The sequence below is a fragment of the Sceloporus occidentalis genome, unplaced genomic scaffold (genome assembly GCF_023333645.1).
Source record: "Sceloporus occidentalis isolate IW3139 unplaced genomic scaffold, rSceOcc1.0.p SCAF_7, whole genome shotgun sequence".
Lineage (NCBI taxonomy): Eukaryota > Metazoa > Chordata > Lepidosauria > Squamata > Phrynosomatidae > Sceloporus > Sceloporus occidentalis.
The window spans coordinates 69,576,703-69,598,752 of NW_028316987.1; the positions used below are offsets into that span (position 1 = coordinate 69,576,703).

At 40.3% G+C, this 22,050-nt stretch overlaps 1 protein-coding gene across 5 annotated transcripts in view; it reads right to left on the reverse strand.

The window, feature by feature from the left end:
• The window catches only part of CDK14 (cyclin dependent kinase 14), a 286,357-nt gene that overhangs the window by 174,356 nt on the left and 89,951 nt on the right, over positions 1-22,050 (reverse strand). For 4 of the 5 annotated variants that reach the window (XM_089533256.1, XM_089533258.1, XM_089533257.1 and 1 more), the window contains 2 exons: positions 12,128-12,373; positions 207-301 (listed from right to left, as the gene is read on the reverse strand). In XM_089533256.1, coding sequence (XP_089389382.1) covers positions 207-301; positions 12,128-12,373 — 341 coding nt within the window. Of the gene's footprint in view, positions 1-206; positions 302-6,556; positions 6,681-12,127; positions 12,374-22,050 lie in introns of those variants that run through there. The other variant, XM_089533260.1, reaches the window with a different exon arrangement.

Genomic DNA, 22,050 nt, shown 5'->3' on the forward strand with positions numbered 1-22,050 from the left:
TTTGAAAATAATAATATGCCAAATAATTTAGCTGGCATCCCTCTAATTGGCCTCAGATTTAAAACAATTTAGTTTTAATTGAATTTTAACAGAGATTTACTTTTACCTGGTATTATTTTAATTTGAACTGAGCTAAATTATCATCTATAGTGTGCTATAGTCTTAATATGTTTGCATTATTATTATTTTTTTAAAAAAATACTTACTTGCTTTTGCCTTTATATACTGTGGCATATGAACCTTCTCCTAGTTTTTCCAGTTTTTCATATGAGTCTGCTTTTCCAAATTTGGGACTTGTTGGCTGAACAGAGAAAGAAAAAGGATACATTTTTCAATGATCACGTGCCAATATTAATTTCATTCAATCATCCATGAAGACCAAATGTTATTACCAAAACTAATGACATTATACCTCAGAAATGTTATGCTGGATATTGTCATCTATCAAGGACAGCAGCTAATGTTATCTATTTAAAACATCACCCCACACTCCAGATGGTCACTGCCTATTTCAACAGTATTCCTGTAACTGTGGATATATTAGAAGGCTTAGTTTGCAAAAGAATAAAATTTGGATTTGATGCAGTTTCTGTAAAGATGTGAAAAACTAACAGCTGCATAAAAAAGTATGATTTATCAGATATAAAAGTGAGTTTACTTTCCATGTTGGATGATACAATCAAATAAACTGACAAAATACCGTTCCAAACTGTCAGGACAACCAGATGCTTGTACAAAAGAATCAAAGCTATCTTTCTGAATATTGCCATACTTTTCTAAACTTTTTTTGGTACTATCTCTACATAGCTAGGCACGTTTGTTGCTTGTCACCAACAGAAGCTTACCACTAGAAACAGCAGTGATACCACAAAAATAAACAGAAAAACCTGTTTAGGACTTTCAAAAGTGCACAGGGGGTGGGGTGGACTATGGTGTGGGAGACTGCTCTTGCCTCATAGAGCATGCTGAAGTTGTGACTTGACAGTTCCCAGTAATTCTCCATCCATGGTTTATTGTTAGATACAATTCTTAAAAAGCCTTGGACTTACATGCTTCTTCTAGCACAGTTCTGGAGGAAGTAATGAGAAGCTTTTGCTTCTACCTCTGGTTAAGCAGAGTTGACCATTCTGTCTGAACTCAGACTGTAGTCAGCCTTAACTGTGATCTATTCAAATAGGTCAACCTCATTAAGAAAGCCTTGGCTTTTCCTGTAGACCATAGTTAAGAATAATCACAGTGAATCCAGGTTTATATATAAAACAGAAGGCTGCTATTTTAAAATGGAGGTGAATTGTTCCCATCTGCAGTGATAGCTGGTAATGTTATGCCCAGCCTGGCTGATGACTCAGGAGAGGAGTCTGACTCTGAGCCTGGCCCTAGTTCTGCCCTGACAATACCAACAGAGATTGCTGCCTGAGAGGATGGTCAGGACCCCAACATCCAGGCAGCACAGACCCCTGGCAGTGTTGGTATGTCAGAGGAGGAGACAGAGGCCAACTTACCAGTGCCTTCCTACAGCCAGAGATCTGAAAGGGAGGGGCTGCGGCAATTTCAGAGGCTTTGTATGAGACACTAAGCAATTAGGGATCAGTTGCACCAGTGAGGGTTGGAGATAAAAGCCTGGAAGGAACGCCAGAACCTTTGTCAGAGGTTAACTGATTCCCCTGGTGAAAGCATCTTGTTAGTGAACTCTCTTCTTGACTTGGACCTGTGGAACTTGGACTGACCATTCTGTTTTTCTGGAACCCTTGACCCGTTTTGGACTTCTTGTCTATGCTGATTGTTTCACCCTTTGGCTTCAACCCAGACTGATCACAGACCTTGCTTTTGGAATTTTGCCTTATGATTTGTAATTATGGAATTCAAGACTTGTTTTATTAATACACATGCTATGTTGTACTATTTTGTTTTGCTTGTTTCTGCCTTATATTGGGCGTTCGTTATCAGTTGCTGGCTGCTTTCCTGGACAGGCAGCTTCCATGACACTAGGGTGATGAACCACTCCAGGTTTTGGTCAGAACTTTAAAAAACCTATTCAAGGTACTGAACCCCTGTCCTCCAAACAGGCTCAGCATCTTGGATTACTTCTCTCTAATTTGGCCTAAAACCTGGTACAAATTCATTGCCCCATTGACAACAGAAGTATCGGCCCATCACATCATGGGGCCCATTCACACTACCCAATTATGATGCTATTATTCCTCTTTAACTTCCATGTCTTCATCCTAAGAAATCCTGAGTTTTGTAGTTTGGTGACACACTAGAGTGCTCTTTCTAAAAATTCAAAATGTCCCTGCCTGCACTACAAATCCTAGGGGTGGGGGGTGGGGGGGGGGGGACAAGACTTGTAGGTTCTCAAAATGAAATGCACAGATATAGGATGGGGGACACCTGGCTTAAGGAGACAACATGTGAAAGGGATCTAGGAGTCCAAGTAGACCACAAGTTGAACATGAGTCAACAGTGCGATGCAGCAGCTAACAAGGGCAATGCGATTTTAGGCTGCATCAATAGAGGTATAGTGTCTAGATCAAGGGAAGTAATAGTGCCACTATATTCTGCTCTGGTCAGGCCCCACCTGGAATACTGTGTCCAGTTCTGGGCACCACAATTCAAAAAGAACATTGAGAAACTGGAGCGTGTCCAAAGGAGGGCCACTAAAATGTTGAAGGGTCTGGAAATCATATCCTATGAGGAACGACTCAGGGAGCTGGGTATGTTTAGCCTGGAAAAGAGAAGGTTAAGAGGTGATATGATAGCCCTGTTTAAATATTTGAAGGGATGTCATATTGAGGAGGGAGCAAGCTTGTTTTCTGCTGCTCCAGAGACTAGGACACGGAGCAATGGATGCAAGCTGCAGGAAAAGAGATTCCACCTCAACATTAGGAGGAACTTCCTGACAGTAAGGGTTGTTCGACAGTGGAACACACTCCCTCGGAGTGTAGTGGAGTCTCCCTCCTTGGAGGTCTTCAAACAGAGGCTGGATGGTCATCTGTCGGGGATCCTTTGATTTGGATTTCCTGCATGGCAGGGGGTTGGACTGGATGGCCCTTGCGGTCTCTTCCAACTCTATGATTCTCTTCCTCCTTCTCTTCCCAAACTTTTTATGTGTAAACTTTATACATGTATTGAGTTAAATATTGAATTTAAATAAAACTGTCCTAATTTGAACAATGTTATTTCCTTACAAAATATTAAAATATGAATATACATGAATATGAAAATGAAAATACACACACTAAATAAAATATTTTATTCATACATTATAGTCGTGTGTGTGTGTGAGAGAGAGAGGGGGGGGGGTCTGCATCTAGATGTAAATAGGAGTCCCAAGGGTAAGATGTATGAATACCACTGGTGTAATGTGAATGGGCCCCAATCACATCAAAGATGCAAAAGGAGAAGGGAGTATGCGATCACTTATGTTTATTTTCATGACAATTCATAGTTGATCATTTAAACTAAGTACAACCTAGGGCCACCAATAGTGTCCAACTCAAAGTTTCATTCAGTTAAATTTACGTAGTTACATTTACAGTGGGCCCTTGTTATCCACTTAAGTTTGGTACCAGAACTCACATGGATACCAAAATCCATGGATGCTCAAGTCCCATTAAATACAATTGCACAGTAAAATGGAGTCCCTTATATAAAATGGCAAAATCAAGAGATGCTTGTTGGAATTCATACTCTGCAATATTTGCAATCCGTGCATGCTTGAATCCATGGATAAAATCTGTGGCTATGGAGGGCTGACTGTATAAATAGTTTTACATAAACCAGAAGAATTCCAAAACAATGTAAACGAAAAACATACATACACAAAACCCAACAATATATTAACAATTCCATTAAAACCACACAAATATATTGAAAGTTTCAGTTCATTACAGCAAAGGTATGGGAAACACCAACAACCATCCAACGATGAAGTATCAGGATTATCCAAATGCCCAGAGCTAGGAGGAAAAATATGTTTGCCAGACAAGGTTCCCTGGCAGAAATAATTCCATGTTCAAGTCTTTCCTCTGCTATGAACCCACTAGTTTCATTTGTTCAGAGAGAAATAATTTTGCCCTTTATTTTTGTCATTTCATATTATGGTAAATTTCATATATGGTAAATATATTAAGTATTTTTAAATGACATGATTATAAAATAGGAAAGGTTTTATGGGAAGGGAAGATCTCAAGATAACTGTGTTGCTGAAATATTTTTTTCAAGATCCAAATGGATCCAGGAGAGTAAAATGGATGATTTGACACATTTAAGAAAACAGGCGGCAGCAAGAACCAATACATCAAGAGGACCAGGTATGGTTTTGATTTATTAATCTTTGAACAGAGAGAACATACATTCATACAAACACAAATTCTTTTGAGATGCATCCATCACCAGACCTCTAACAGCTTTAAGATAGCTAGCTCAAAGAAAATGGGATGTGTGTGTGTGTGTGTGTGTGTGTGTATAATATTCTATCACAAAGTCCATTTCTATGTTCCACTGCTAAACCATTTAGCTTAATATTCTGGGTCTCTGATGAATCTGAGAGCCAGACACTAAGTTACATGACTCTACTGAAGCCAATATAGCACTAGTGGTGAAGACAAAACCATTTCATTGATGTTTCCCTCATTTTGGGTCCCTAGATTATGTTGAACTACAACTCTCATAATCCCTGAGCATCCCAGATGGGTATGATGGAAGTTGTAGTTTAGATTATAACGGGATGGGAGTCAAAGTTTCAGAAAAGTACCTTTACTGACTGAGGCTTCCTAGATCTTAGAATCTGAACCAAATCTTACAAGAAGTCACAAAGATTGCTAAAGGTCTAACTTTTATTATTTTTTGAATTCCAAAAAAAAATCTGCCTGATCATCTTCCAAAGATACGTATATATATATTACTACAAATAAATTAATGGTTATATTTAGCTTTTGTATACAAATATTTTGCATACTTTGCATACTTTACATTTAATGTGTGGCTTTTGTAAAGAAATCTTTATTTCTATAAAGCTGTTACATCCCATGTGTACTTTTCAGTTTTTCATGCTGAAGCTTCTTTAGACAATAAAGAGCAACTGAAAGAAGCCACATTATTCTATAGAAGACACTTCGGAAGCAAACGTATTGACCCTCTAAACCAGTATGATCCTAAACCTCTACAGGGAATATTCAGAGTGATGATGTATAAAAATAATTACAGTAAATTGTACTACAGTTCTGACATATGTCATACTAAAGTATAACTGCATAACACATCACTATGAAAGTACTGAAATATTCTATGGAAAGCCAATCTAGTTTTGTCTTTCTATAATATGTGGAAGTTCATACCAAATGGCTTCTACTGATTTCCCTAGCCACTACAGTATATGCTGACTTAAAGGTAATACAGTCTTTTACAATGTATTACTGCAAGAAAATCTCGGCAGGTTCCAATAGGATATAAACAAGATGCTCCTCCATATCCGTGGATTCTTCATCTACAGATTCAATTATCCATGGCTTGAAAATATTCCACACCCAAAAAATCCAAAGAGCAAACTTTGATTTTACTATTTTATACAGGGGACAGCATTTTAATATGACATTGTATATAATGGGACTTGAGTATCCATGGGAGGTCCTGGAACCAAACCCCAGTAGATACCACCATAGTTTGTGATCACTAGGCATTTTCCTGTTGCTGTTGTGTGCTGTTGTGTGCCCTCAAGTTATTTCCAACCTATGGCAACCGTAAGGCAATCCTATCCTTGGATTGATCAGAGGCTTGAACAAAGCAAGACTTGATCAGAGGAGCTTTGTCTTTGCCTTCCTCTGAGGATGAGAGGATATGACTTGTCCAAGGTAACCCAGTGGATTTCCATGTCTGAGTAAGTATTCGAACCCTGTTCTCCAGAGTCACAGTTCAATGCTCAAACTACTACACCACACTGGCTCTCCACCTGGCATTTTAATACCATTTAATCAGCTGTCATTCTTACAGGATAGCTGAACATGCTAGAGAAACTGCAGCCCTGGCCCCAATCTCAATTAATGCATGTGGGGACTACCAAATCAGTGTTTGTAATTTCAATTAAAGAAGACAGTTTTCAGTTTAAAAAGACACATTAGCAGCATAAGGATGGTGCTGTTTTTTACTATATTCCATTTTCTAGAATGTACGCTACTGGCAGGTCCATTTTATTTTATTTTTCTATTTCATGTACAGCGCTGTGTAAACCTACAGCGCTTTATAGATAAATAATAAAAATAATAATATGGCTGCTGCCACATTGCAGAATTAGTGTGGTTTGACACCACTTTAACTGCCATGGCTCCATCCTATGGAATCCTGGGACTTGTAGTTTGCTGTGGCACTAGAGATCGCTGACAGAGAAGGTTAAATGTCTCACAAAACTGCTGTTCCATAGCATTGAGCCACAGCAGTTAAAGTCATGTCAAACTGGATGATTTTTGCAGTGCAGATGCAGCCTATGGGCTCAAGATTTACTTTGATCTCTTTCTCCGCTTTCCCCAATGCCACATTTTCCAAGGAAGGATCCAGATACCTGGCTCAAAATGGCACATGGTCCCTTGGCTACAGAACTCAAAATGGGATTTGATACCCTTGTATTTGAATTAGTAGGTTCAGGTGCCTCTAGTGAAGCTGAAAGGTTCAGAGGGGGATCCATGTTGTGAGGGTCCATTCTCCTTCTCTCTCTCTCTCTCTCTCTCTCAGTACAAGGAGATAGGCACTACAATACCAATACAACTTTACCTCAGGAACCACTTCTGGAGGACTTTTTAAAGATTTTCAGAGACTTTATCCTCACTTGACCAATATATTTTTTTAAAATCTCACTACTGGAATCTTTATTGATTTCACAGGCTCCCATACCAATACAAAAATATATGTGTTTTGTGTCAGCTATGCATTTTGTTAATGAGTTCTTAAATTACCGGTTGTAAAGGACTGACCCGTAGCATATTTGTAAATAAAATGGCTACAAGTAGCATTAGAACTGATGCAAAGTATGTTTATTTATTTATTTTTACTATCTGTTGTTGTGTGCCTTCAAGTCGTTTCCGACTTAGGGAGACCCTAAGAAAAATCTCTTGTGGGGTATTCTTGGCAAGATCTTGTTCAGAGGGGGTTTGGCATTGCTATCCTCTGAGGCTGAGAGTGTGTGACTTGCACAAGGTCACCCGGTGGGTTTACATGGCTGGGCTTCGAACCCTGGTCTTCCAAGTCATAGTCCAACACTCAAACCACTACACCATGCTGGCTCTATTTTTTACTATACAAGTAACTTTTACTAATAAGTGGCCCTCCAGAGATAGCATTCTGAGGTAAAATTCTGTACGATTCACTTCAGAAAATAAGTTATTAACTAAGGGACAAACATATCAAGAAAAGGGGATAGAAGAATGCTTTTTCTTTAATTGAAGGAGAACCTAAAGAGAACAGTTCCTAACATGAAGAAAATTAGAGCTTCTCAGACAGATGGCTGTTCTCTTTCAAAGGCAAGAACTTGACTGAAAATAACAGCGTATCCCTCCCTTTTCTGGCATGCCGACATCTTTCAACAGGCCTTCATGTTCAAGGAGAAGGGAATTTCTCCTCAGTTTTAGAGACATAATATACTCTGGAACAATTCTTGTCAGTACCTTTTATGTTTCCTGCATAGTCTTACTCAGAAATTATTTATTACGCACATGGTAGATGAAATTTAATTTTCCCAGAAAGGCCTCAGAAGATTTGTGTTTACATCGGAAAAAGAACCAATACACAGGACTATGAGAGAGAGAGAAAACCAAATACAGGCACAATACAGTTTGTCAATAACATTGTTGCCTAACTGCTTTTCTCGGTTAATCCAGCAATCTACAAGAATGTATCAAACAATATAAGAAAATGGGGAAGGGAGCACTTTAAAAATAAATATAAAATTAAAATAAAATTAAATTAAAAATTAATGTAAAGGATAAAAAAAGGGTATTTTGTAGGCCTGCACAATGGTCCTAAAATCTGGCTGCACCATAATGAAATATTTGTTGTTGTCATTTTGAGCTTCAAGTCTTTCCAGTGAGATGTGATGATGGGAGTAGTAGTCTATTTATACCCAGAGGACAGTAGATTCCTCATCATTTCTGTGGACAGTAGGCACCAAAATGGGTTGCATTCAGAGAATCTGAGCCTTCCCCTCTTCCTCAGAAACCCAAGGATCAAACCTACCAAGTGTGCTAGAGTAGACTATTTTCTCTGGTTTTCTCTGATGTCAGAAAAAAAGGAGTGAGATGGGGACACATAATTCTAGATCATTTCTTTTCCCTGCCCCACCAGTTGGAGCCAAATTTCTGGGGTAAGAAAGCAGTGGTTCCTTCACCACAGAATGTCTCTTACAATCATCTTAGGATCACTCTATCAGCAAGCCTAAGCACACTTAAATGGCAATACATTCTGTTGAATTCAGTTTACTTGACAAAGTATGCACAGTATTGTACTGCATCCATTGTTGGAAGATTTTTGCATTCTCCCCTCACACTTCCTTAGATAGAGGTTTCCTGCATGCAATCTCCTTTCTCTCTCTTTCTCATTCAAACTAAACATATGATTTAGGTCAGTCCCCCTTTGGGACTAACAGACATTCTCCTCTCAGATTTTCAAGTGAATTGCATATTTTCCAACTTCATCCTCTTTCACTTTTCTTTGGAAAGATGGTGAGATAAATATTTCTTTTTACCTGAACTATTCACTAGCTAGATTAGGATGCAGCCTCTCTGTATATATAGATTAAAACCATTAGTAAACTTTTGTTTGAACTTCAAGCTATTTTTGTTGTTTTTGAGTTAGCCTCAGTTCTTACAGAAATACAGTGCGCCGCATCATACACTGAAAGCCACACAGGGAGAAGGGGCGGCTCATCCCATAGGGACTAATGGGGCATGTGCCCGTGGCGCGCGCACGCCTCCGCACCACTGCATGCACAAGCTCCATTAATTTAAATAGGGCTTGAGCATAGGCTTTACGGATCCCCCCGCGTAAAGCAAGGGCACACTGTATAGTTACACAAGGACACATTTTCTGCTACTCTGCTCATTTAAAGCTAGACCCTAACAAGCTTGTTTTGACATTTTTGATATTTCCATATTTTTGTTTCCTAAACAAAGGTTGAAGCCTTAGGAAACTTACATTGCCCTACATCCACAACCCTCTCTGTGTTGATTTCTGAACAAGCAAAAGTGCTGCAAGAAGGCATAAAACTAGCTCTGCTCCCATAAGTACTCTTGCACTGACAAACAATCACTGACATGTGAAATGATGGGCTATCTTCATCACACACTGGATTGCCAACACAGTGACTATTATCAGTCTTTGCCATTCACCCTGTGAACTGTCCACAACTGAAAAAAATAGATCCTTAAAATAACTAATTTTATTTTAATAAAAAGAAAGTCTGAAACTATATGGACAAAGTCATTACTTTGCCATTTATCTTATTATTATTATTATTATTATTATTATTATTATTACTATGCTTTATTTATATAGCACTGTAGATTTACACAGCGCTGTACATACAGACTTAACTCATCAGCTTTAATGTTGAGTATATCATGCCATCTGTTTCAGTTTGCCTTTGCATGCAGAATACAGGTCATCTTATATATTCCAGTAATTTTATCATGCTTAAAATACACACTAAGGGCATAATGTAAATGGATGTTTTTCTAGCTGGAAGGCTGTTTAAGAGAAAGACTGAAAGTACACTTATTCAATGTGACTTCTTTATAAACCAGGGGTGGATTTTTCCCCAGGCACTTCCAATTTTGCAAGCACCTCAGGAGCAGCATTTCCTCTAGGGAAAAACTGAGGGCACAGGGGGTGAGACTGGGTAAGATCAAAGCAAAGTGTGTGGCACCAGATAGAATTCTTAAGAATCTAGACATTTCCCCACCAGTTGAGCAAAACACAGCTCATTCTCTATATGTCTACTCAGAGGTAAGCCCCAGTGCAACAGGTGTCTACTCTAGAGATATTTACATTTTAAATACCCTGCTTTTTAAACTTTTTTTAAACATTTGAAAATATTTGAAGGGTAAGAAGATGAATCCTCCCTCTCTGCCATCTGCCAGGGTCCAGGCCTCGGAAGGCGAGAAGAACTGCTGGATCTGATCCCCTTCCCCACTACCATTTCCTTCTCCTTTTGTATCGTGTTTTTTTAGATTGTAAGCCTGAAGGCAGGGAACTATCTAATTAACCATTTTGTAAGCCTCTCTGAGAGCCTTTGTGGCTGAAGAGTGGGGTATAAATACTCTAAATAATATACAAAACAATAATAAGAAGTCTAAAATGTTTCTCATTGTGTGCCTTCAAGTCATTTCCACTTATGCCGACCATAAGGCAAGTATATCATATTGTCTTCTTGGCAAGATTTGTTCAGAGGTTTGCCATTGCCTTCCTCTGAAGTTGAAAAAGTGTGACTTAGTTTTTCATGGCTGATTAGCAAAACCACTGGTCTCCCAAAGTTCTAGTCCAACATTCAAAGCACTATACTGCACAGGGTCTAAAAATACACTCGTCCCTCCATATTTGTGGCTTCAACTTTTGCGGATTTGATTATTAATATGTTCTCGCTAGGAATACCTAGGTCCTCCAGCACAACTGGATGATCTTAACTAAGTCACACACTCTAGTCAACTTTAACCAAAAGTTGCAAGGAAGAACCTAGAAATTCCTAAAGAGAACACTCTACTAGGCATTTGTAGCTCCTCCAGTTCAATTCTATGGTCAATATCTGGCAGATGTTGACCACAGAGTTGCACTGGAGGACCTAGAGATTTCCAGAGAGGTGTTCTCCCAGGTAAAAACATAGGGTTTTTGTTTTGTTTTTTGGGGGTCATTTTCAGTTTTTCACATTCACGGGGGTCCTGTACCCCTAATCCCAGCAAATGTGGAGGGACGAGTGTAAATGCCTTCAAATACCATTTTAAAAGGAGGGAAGTTTTCTGCACAGCTAGAGTGAAAAGAAGAAGGCCTGAAGAAGCTCTCAGGCTGCAAAAGGACCTCATATAAGCTAGAGCCTATCATCCCTGCTGTAAACAGATTATTTCCCTCAGTAGTCTCAAAACCATTCAGTCTTATGTGAGCTTCATCCAGAAGAATGTGAGAAGATCCTACTATTAAAAATAGAAGAGTAATTTCTGAGTAACTGGAAGAGTAAAGACCAAGAAATTATATCACTAGGAATACAGAAATTTAATGCACTTTTATTATAGAAGTTTAATGTATAAAAAGTGTTGATTTCCAAGCTGAGTATTAATAGCATTTTAAGAATGCTATTCTTAATGCAAAGGCCACATTATTGTAGATTTATGCTACCACAAATATAAAATGCAGTTTTCATACAGAACAATTTGGCAGGACACCTCTGGGACAACATGCCAGCATCCTCGTCATAAGCAATATGACATTTCATTTATCAGTATTCTTTGAAAGTAAATATACTACATGAGGAAAGCATGACATGTTCAGAGAGCTTTGTCTGCTTCATGATTTTACAAACTAGCCTGGTATGACAATGTTTGCTTGAATCAAAATTTGCCCTGTTTTGACACTGTAAACTGACTCACCCCCCACATCATAACATCTTCCTTCCGAGCATTATGATTTTATTTAATTTTGTTTCTTGTGGAACATTTCTCAAGCATTTAAAATTTCTCCCACCTTGCTACTGTGTTTTACACCTCATAGGGGATTCTGAGAAGAAGGCTAATAAAACAGATTAATATACTAAGGAAGTTAACCAAACTTCCATCTTCTAGAGTTAATATCTGTTTACTTTTTCTGCTAGATGAAATGCTCTGTGGGCAGGATTTACACTGGCTACAAACACTACTGAAAAGATTTCCAGTCTTGCCAATATAATACATGTAACATTAAAAACAAAATGTAAAATCATTTTTGGATCATATTTATCTTTGAGACCAAAAATGTTAATCACTCAACAGGATTTTAAAAATATACATTATCTCAGCATACCACTTTGTATAAAGTGCAATTACTATTAAAAGCTCCAAAATATTTGGAAGTTGGTTGGCGAATTTAGCAAAGATAAATATGGCATGTCTGGACTTACAGAGCTAGGACTGGAATGTCGTCTGATTTTAGGAGATTCTTTCCCAGTAGACGAAGTCTTGAAGTTAATGCAGGCATTGTTCTCTGAATGTACCCTCTTCACTTGATTATTTGGCTTCTCAAATGGATCAAAAGTGCTTTGTGTCCTCTGAACTCTGACTTTTTTGTCTTCTGGAATTGTGTCCAAGGGTTTGATCACAGAATCCATTCCTTGGAAGTTCTGTGTAGACATCTTTGTGACACATATCTAAGAGAAGGAAAGGAAATAACCTGTTACACAAATTGATGAAATAGCACTGCTTAGGGAAAACTAGTCATTATGAGGGACATGCTCCTACCAGCCCCAGTTGTACCATTAACACAGGAGTTTAAGAATTCAATCAAAAGACAAGGTATGCTTAAAAATCTCAGACCTTCAAGCTATCCTACCTAAACAACACCAATGACATTTTAAAAGATGTCCCAGCCTGGATCCAGTAATGGAAACGAATCCAATTAAGGTGAAAATTGGCTTCAGAAGAATGTACATCTGGGAGAGTAATAGTGAACACAGAATCTCGTAAACCAGAAATCATCTTAATTTCCAGTTACGTCAAATATGGGATGAAATGTATTATAACAGCATCTAGTTTGATTCCTTAGTGTTCTGCAACTCAAAAATAGTAAATATTCAAGGAATGCATATTCAGAAATTTTGTAAAACACTTTAAAGGATTGATTTATCACTTGTCAAACAAAATGAATTACATTACTGTAAGGCATTTAAAAAGACAAAGCACAATATCAATAAACTACAATAACTGAAGGTAAGAAACTACAGTCTTAGAAGTCTTGACAGAGAGCTTAAGCAAACAGCATCCCCGTGTTATAACAATGTCACACCACTAAACCTTACAATCCAGTCACTGATATCTGCTACAAAGTATTGATTTCCATTTGTTTAAAATTAGATGAGGCCAAATTAAATAAATGATGCCAATTTACAAGCACACTATTACAGTATACTATGCATCATATAACTGCATTGTTAAGCAATGCTTCTACAGTATTAAACCACTCAGACAAATAGGTAAAGTCTAAATAAAATCCTAGCCATGCGACACTGAAGCCCAATAATATAATAAACAAAACTTATAAGCAGAAATGGAGAAACCACTTCTACCAATTATTAGCACAACAGCAAGATTATATATCCAGATATGTTCACACTTAAAATCAGATCTGCTCATTGGTACTGCGATCCAAAACACACTGCAGAAATAATGCAGTTTGAGATCACTTTAACAGCCCTGGCTCAATGCTAGGGAATTCTGGGACCTGTAGTTCTCTGAGACTTTTAACCTTCTTTGTCAGGGAGCTCAGGTGCCACAATAAACTACAATTCCCAGGATTCCCTAGCAGTGAGCCAGGGCAGTTAAAGTGGTCTCAAACTAGATTATTTCTGCAGTGTGTTTTGGACCTTAATCATGACTAACTTAAAATACATCCAGTTTCAATTCATCTGCCATAAATCGGAAACAACTTGAAGGAACACAACAACAAACTCTTAAGAAATAAATGTGACTCAAGTCAGCAATGTGTATATATAGTTTCCTACTTCAAATAATGTTGTTCTTCCTATTACAAAAGGGTGGAGGGGAGGGATAAAATATTTACACTATGTCTTTAAATTTTCAAAACACAAATTTCTGTAATGGTTTAACTTGAATTGTGATTTCAATTTATTGTTGGAGCAGTTGGGTTTTTTAATTACCTCACAACAAAATATCTTCAGACAGTAATTTTTATCTGGCGCAGAAACACCAATACTTTGAAACAAGGTATGATGGATGAATTCATTCCACACAAATGAGACAAGTAGCCATGATCCAAATTTGACTTCAAGTGATTTTTATAAAATCAATTTCTATTAATATGATGTTTAAACTAAATCATATTATTATTCCCAAAGTTTCTTCTGTGGAAAGACCTGGAGATATCTAGTAGTTTGTGGACATCTTTTGAATGGATGCAATGACATAGCCGTGTTAGTCTAGGGAATCAGCATGTAAAAGGGATCTTGTAGCACCTTTAAAACCAACTGAAAGACAGAAGCTGGTAGCATGAGCTTTCATAGACTTGAGTCTGTTTCCTCAGATGCATGGAGTGGAGTGGAAAGTCCAGAGCCAAATCTATATAAGCTGACTGTGGGTAAGAATACAAAACTTTGTGGGTATGCAATGAGGTGACCAGTTTTAACTCTAAAACCAAGGTGACCAGATAACCACATGAGAGCATTGGAATGTAGTGTGGGACTAGCAAGGAGATGTGATGAACTGACCAAGACAGTCCCCATGAGGCTGAGAGGTTAGCTAGTGTTATAATGTGTGTAGTGCCAGGAAACCATTGTCTCCCAATTATCATCTTCAAAACTGAACGTGTCACCTTACCTCCACACACAAAGTTTTGCATTCTCACAGACAGACAGCTTGTATAGATCTGTCCCTGGAGTCTCTACTCCACCCCATACATCTTAGGAAGTAGACTCAAATGTATGAAAGTTCATACTACCAGCTTCTTTCAGTTAGGTCCAAAACACACAGCAGAAATAATCCAGTTTGAGACCATTTTAATTGCCCTGGCTCAATGCTAGGGAATTCTGAGAACTGTAGTTTTGTGAGACATTTAGCCTTCTCTATCAGAGGGCTCCCCACAATAAACTACAATTCCCAAGATTCCCTAGCACTGAGCAAGGGCAGCTAAAGCGGTCTCAAACTGGATTATTTCTGCAGTGTATTTTGGACCCTAGTCTCAAAGCTGCTACAATATACCTTTGCACAAGGAATAGATGCAGCAACCCCAGCCAAGAACCATGCACAAGAGAACTGATCTCAATGCCAAAGTCAACAGCAAGAATTTTCTGAAACCATACAAAAGTTTTTGTGCAAAGAAGGGCACAATCCTAGAATCATCTACAGAAAAGTAACTAGCATGTTTGCAGGAGAATTCATAGAAACCACAACCAACAGGAGCAGTGCTAAAAGACCCAGAGAATCTAAATCCATAGGAGCAGATCTGGGGTAGATCTACAAATATCACTGTACTGGAATGGACAGGAACACCAGCAGATATCTAGATACAATTTAGCATGGACTGGAAAAATGCTTTAATAGTCACAAGACTGTTATCTCAAAATGCGTATCTCAAAATGATTCTTGGATGCATGGGGTGGAACTCTTGAACCAAATAGTTGAACAATGACATACAATCTATTTTTGCATTTTTCATATGACATGATCTTGCCCACTTTCAAAGAGCAAAATGTTCTGTTCTTTTCTGTAAAAACTTTGAGCTATTCAAAAATGAAGTCAACGAAATGCATACAATATATGTGTCAACAAATTTGGGACTAAATTCTATGCTCCAAGAGCCAAAAGGGAAAAAATGATGTATTACAAAACCCATAATTTAGGATATTATTTTAATTTCTTTCTGAATCTGTAACTTCCATATTAGTTCAGCTTTCTACAACGTATACAAGGCAGAAATCCTAACAACCACAATAAGGCAATTTTAAACCCTAGCATCCATTCATTACATGAAATCCAGTAAAAATGCTTCAGAAGGAAAAATGTTTTTAGAAGGAAAATTAAAATATTAATTTTACAATAAGGATTGCTTTTAAAGCATATATTAGTTCTCCTTTTAAAAACACACATACTGTACAGTGGAATTACTGGACTGGACTGCTAAGATAAGCACCACACTATATCGCAAACCCACAGACCGTTTCATGTACCTACATGCCTCCAGCTTCCACCCTGAACACACCACTATATCCATAGTCTACAGCCAAGCCCTCTGATACACTTGCATCTGTTCAGACCCACAAGACAGGAATGCTAAACTCAAGGAATCACAAAAAGCATTCCTCAAACTACAGTACCCACCATATGAAGTGAGAAAACAAACAAGGCAAGATGTGTACCCAGAACTGATCTACTGCAGAATAAAATGAAGAGGGAAAATGACAGAACCCCACTAGTGGTCACATACAGCTCCCAACTGAGACTACTCGGGCACATCATCAATGAACTACAACCTATTATAGACAATAATGCCACTCTTTTAAGGGCCCTTGGTGGCAGACCTTGACTCGCTTACAGACAGCCTCCAAACCTCAAGCAGATACTCACCTACAGGACGACACACAACACAAATGGCGACAGGTACTAAGCCTTGCCACAAACCAAGCTGCCAACTCTGCTACACATTTATCCAGGAAATGTCATCACAAGACCTAATGGTATCACCCACAATATTAGGGGGATCCTTCAACTGCTCATCCTCCAATGTGATATATTCTATACTGTGTCAGCAATGCCCTTCAGCACTCTATATTGAGCAAACAAGCCAGTTAAAATTGGACCTGCAACTTCATTTCCATTCACAAAGGACTTGTAATTTGTATTGACATCCTCCCATACCAATCGCATATATATGTCTGTTACTTGGCTTCCACTCCACCAAATGCATCTGAGGAAGTAGACTGAATTCTGTGAAAGTTCATGCTGCCAACTTCTTTCTTTCAGTTAGTCTCAAAGGTGCTACAAGATCTCTCTATGGACTGCTAGTAGTCTTTTTAGTGCCCATCTAGTCTCCAAGATTGGTAAACCAAGTAACAATGTGTATGATGGCTAAAAAGGATTTCTGGGTCACAAAGGACTAGAAACGTAGGGATGAAGCAGACTGCCACGATAGAGCGGTGTCCCACCACCCCTTTCAGCTCCAGATCGGAGCTGCAGCAACCACATGCCATGGTCCCAATCCTGCGCTCTGCCAGCTCTAAAAGAAACAGCAAAATGCCACTCCTTTTAGAGCCGGCAAAAAGGCTGCGGCACTTTTTGGCTCTCCTTTCAGTATGCGTCTTATAAACGCCAAGTCAAAGGAGCGCCGTGACACCACCCGCTGTGAGGTCAGTCAGGTGTCATGACACCGGCATGGGGGTGGTGTCGGGGCATGCATTGGCCAAATGCCATGCTCCCACACCACTGGCACTTCAAGCTGGCCTGTACAGCTCCTTAATCTCAAATAAAAGCTACTTAAGCAGAATATAGTTATTAGATGATACTAGGCTTGCCATTTCCCGCCTGGGGGGGGCGGAACTTTCCCGGTTTGGGGCGGGTCCGTACGGTCCTGCCCCGGTTTGGCCCCACCCCCGGGATTGCCCCCGCCCGCGGGTGAGATATGGCAAGCTAAGGGAGGCTTTCCCTCGCAGCTTGGGCTAAGGCCTGCAGGGAAAGCCTCCCTGAAGGGGAGGAGTCCCTTCCCGTTTGGGTTCTGCCCCCGCCGAGGGCGGGGCCCAGGCTGAAAGGGAAAGCCTCCTTGAAGGGGAGGAGTCCGTCGCTGTTTGGGCTCCGCCCCCGCTGAGGGCGGGGCCCAGGCTGAGAGGGAAAGCCTCCTTGAAGGGGAGGAGTTCGTCCCTGCTTGGGCTTTGCCCCCGCCGAGGGCGGGGTCCAGGCTGAGAGGGAAAGCCTCCTTGAAGGGGAGGAGTCCGTCCCCGCTTGGGCTCCGCACCCGCCGAGGGCGGGGTCCAGGCTGAGAGGGAAAGCCTCCGAGGCTCCTATTCAAATGTAAGGCAAAAAAAAATGTGTCCTACATTTGAAAATTCTATCCTACATGTGTCCCGGTTTGGAGGTCCTGATGAATGGCAACCCTAGATGATACATAGTAAGTTGCACCTATGAATATGATTATTATAAGCATATCTGACCAACACATATAAGTCTGTTGTGTTGTTGTGTGCTATTGTCATTTCTGACTTATAGTGACCCTAAGGTGAACCTATCACAAGGTGTTCTTGGCAACATTTCTTCCAAGAGTGTTCACCAATGTCTTCCTCTGGGGCAGAGAATGGCTACTAGCACCATATGGAACCTCTTGATTCAGAAGCAATATTACTTATTTAAGGGGGTTACACACAATCTTTCAACAGGCTCCCAGGAAAGCTTACAATATATATCTGAATAGCAGATGTGTGGGAGCAGCAATGGATGAAGATTTTTATCTTCATGCTTCACCTCTAATCTTCCTAAGAAGAACTCAGTTGGCCACCGTGCAAGGCAGAATAGTAATTAGACGAATTTGCAATCTGATCTAGCATGGCTCCTGTGACATTTTAAACGCTTTCTCTTCTTCTTCTTTTAAGTCTGCAAAAACAAACCATATCAGACCCATATCAGATCCATTATAATCTCCGACCATGTAGTTTTTCTGCTTACAGGGAAGTTTTGTTATCCACAGAAATAATTTAAAAGTATCATCACTGAACAGTACAGTTATTTGGCAGAGTCACTGTACTACTTCCAAGCACTTGGAATGTTACCTTGAATGATAACAAACAAGCTAATTCAAAGATATAGCCATGTTAGTCTGGAAAATCAGTATGTAAAGGGATCATGTAGCACCTTTGAGACTAACTGAAAGGGAGAAGTTGGTAGCATGAGTTTTCATAGACTTGGGCCTATTTCTTCAGGTGCGAGGATTACGTAGGCTGAAGGCAGCCATCCATAACTGAGGAGTAGTAGGATCCTAGCTTGGAAAATGCTGTCTAAAGGACTCCAGGCCCTGCAATGCTTCTAAGCTTAAATCCTACTACAGCTCCTTCATGGATGGTGTAAAAATTACATTAATTCTTAAAATACAACTTTTCAAACTCTATCAACTTCTGCTATCACATAAGAACTCTCATGTCTGGAACTGCCAGCATTGACACCCACTGCTTTCAGATCTCTAAGGAACAGCAGGTGTTTCACTGCTGACCAGGAGGCAAGTTTTAATCTTTGAAACAGCTTGCCACACTTCTAGCAAGCATCCTGATAAATCATTACACCTAGAGACGAAAGCTATATCCATAGAAACCATACAATTGCTTCTAAGTGCTCCCATTGCATTAAGGTTATCTACAGTTCATAATCCTTACAATGCCAAGTTTATTCATTGTATACAACTTGTAATGAAATGAATTAAAGAAATATGGCGTGCGCTGATATCAAAAACCAGGAGCTGACATAGAACACATGAATAAGACCTTTCAGAAAGAGTGTTATAAGCTAAACATTGTACCATAAGAGATTGTGAGTTAGAGTGACTGCACTGCACTTCTACACAATCACAGCACGCAAAGTTACCTTATTGTACCTAATTAGCTAGATATCATCCCATTGCTTCCACAAACCCTAAAGTTAGCTCCTGGTAGAATTTTTCAAAGTAACTCATTATTTTCCCATTTCTAAAAATATTAAAAATAGGCACTTCTAGTTACTTTTTAAATAACATCTGAATTCTGCAAGCCACAAGCTTGGGAAGAAATTACATTCTCCTCCGATCCACCACACTATCACCTCAAAACCTACAATGCAGCATGTGAAATTCTGGCTCCATCATTCAAGAAAGCCATACCCTTACAATTATAAAAAGAACTGGTTACATAGATTATCTACACCATAAAAGTGATGCACTTATCTTTCAGTAATTTGCGATCTATCTCCAAATCGATTATTGTTGTGTGCAAGTCATATGATTTAGGATTAACCTAAACCTATCATTGGGTTTTCTTGGCAAGATTTGTTCCAGGGGGCTTGCCTTTGCCTTCCCCTGAGGCTGAGAGCTTGTGACTTGCCTAAGGTCACCCAGTCAGTTTCCATGGCTGAGCAGGGATTTGAACCCCAGTAATCCAAAACATACATAACTATAAACACTTTGAAAACACTGAGGCAGAACCAATGGGAAAATCTATTTCAATATGTAGTTTTAACACATAAACACAAAGCAATATTGTATGTTTTATATCTATTTATGTTAAACACATGTTATGCTCAAATTTTACTGTAACTATGTTTTCTGTTCTAATGTGTTTTTTATTATTTCTTTTAATCTCACCCAGACAGATGGGTCACCTGACATTCAGAATACCTACCTGTACTTCTATAATGTGAAATCGGTACAGCAGTGGAGGTGAAATGCTGAGCTACAAATGTGTGCAGTGGTATATATGCAAAGATTTGCATTCAAACACCAAATCCAAAAATCCTCTGCCTTTTCCAGACACCAAAACAAACTAGGAAGCTACACTTCCATGGTGGTTATGATCTGGTGACCTACATGACCACTCACCAAGCCGACCTCATCTAGGGTTGCCATATCCCGCCGGGGGGCGGGACAATCCCGGTTTGGGAGGGGCCAACCCGGTCCTGGTCCGGTTTGGCGCCCAAACCGGGACGGCCCCGCCCACCGCGGCCACCTCAGGCCCCGCGGCGGCTCCACGGCCTTGCTGAGGCCTGGGAAGGCTCTCCGCGGTTGGAGCTCCAGCCGCGGAGACGCTCCCTCCCGGGCCCCAGCGAGGCCTTCAAGGCGGCTCCGCAGTCGGAGCTCCGACCGCGGGGTCCTCCAAGGCCTCCGCAAGGCCAGGGAGGAGGAGGAGGCCGCTTCCCACCGCGGCGATCGCCGCGATGAGGAGCGGCCCCTGCCTCTTTCCCGGCCTGGGAGCCTGCTGAGGCTTCCTCCCAGGCCGGGAGGAGGAGCAGGCCGCTTCCCCTTGCGGCGATCGCCGCGATGAGGAGCAGCCTCCACCTCTTTCCCGGCCTGGGAGCCGACCTAGGCTTCCTCTCAGGCCGGGAGGAGGAGGAGGAAGCCTGGCACCGCGGCGATCGCCGCGATGCCAGGCTTCCCCCCGCCTTTCTCGGCCTGGGAGCCGGCCTAGGCTCCCTCCCAGGCCGGGAGGAGGAGGAGGAGGACAAGGTTTAAAAATCTAGGACTTTTTTTTTTAATTTCCTAGCCAGGAAATTAAAAAAAAAAAATGTCCTACATTTTCAAACCTTGTCCTACATTTGTCCTGGTTTCGAGGTCCTCCATTATGGCAACCCTAACCTCATCCTCCCACCCACATGAGGATTCCAATTAGGTGGTTAGACCATACGTTTTAAAAAGTCAGTTCTTCCCCCAAACTGCGAAATGAAACAGTGTTTTGTTTTTTGCAGGATGGGGTAATTGCCTTAAAGCTTTCAGGCATTGAAAAGAAGTGTTTTCACATCAGAATGAGAAGAATGTTGTGTATTCCAATAAGAATGGGAGTGAGGTAAGCATTTTAAGCTGTGTAGAGTCAGGCTAAGACATTTACCAGTAAGTGTCTTGTCTGTGAAGGTGAAAATATGCAATCAATTGCTTTGCAACTAGGTGTTTAGGATTCCTGAGAGAGCCAGAGTTCACTGGGGAAATAAATCCATGAATGCCCTCAACAATAGTAAGTATCATATATACTCAACTATAAGTCAACCTCATGTATAAGTCAAGGGCCAATTTTGGAGAGATAATTATGAAATCTGGTACGGCCTATGGAAAGGGGAGGATAAAACTTTGGAGCTCAGCACGGTCCTTCTTCACGAGTCATCTGCTCACCTTTGGTTGTCTGCAGCTGGCCACTTATTTCCTCACAGAGGGTGAAGAGGAGGAGACAAGCAGGCCAGCTGCAAACAACCAACTGCAGAAGAGCGTGTGGTGGAAGAGCCTTGAGAGGTGAGCATTTGCCACTCTTTCTCCTCCACTGCCCAGCCTTCTCCTCTGAAGAAAACCCGGTGGCACAGGTGTCTTCAGGGGCAAGCATTTGGTCCTCTTCCTCCTCTGCTGCTTGGCTTCTCCTCGGGAGAAAACCAGGCAGCAGAGGATTTTACCGTATTGAGCCAAGTATAAGTCAACCCATATTTTTTGGTCAATTTTTTGGTGTACATTTTTTGACTTATACAGTGGACCCTTGTTATATGCTGGGGTTTGGTTCCAAGATTCCCCATGTATAACAAAATCCGTGGATGCTCAAGTTCCATTAAATATAATGACATAGCAAAATGGTGTCCCTTGTAAAAAAATGTAAAATCAAGGTTTGATATTTGA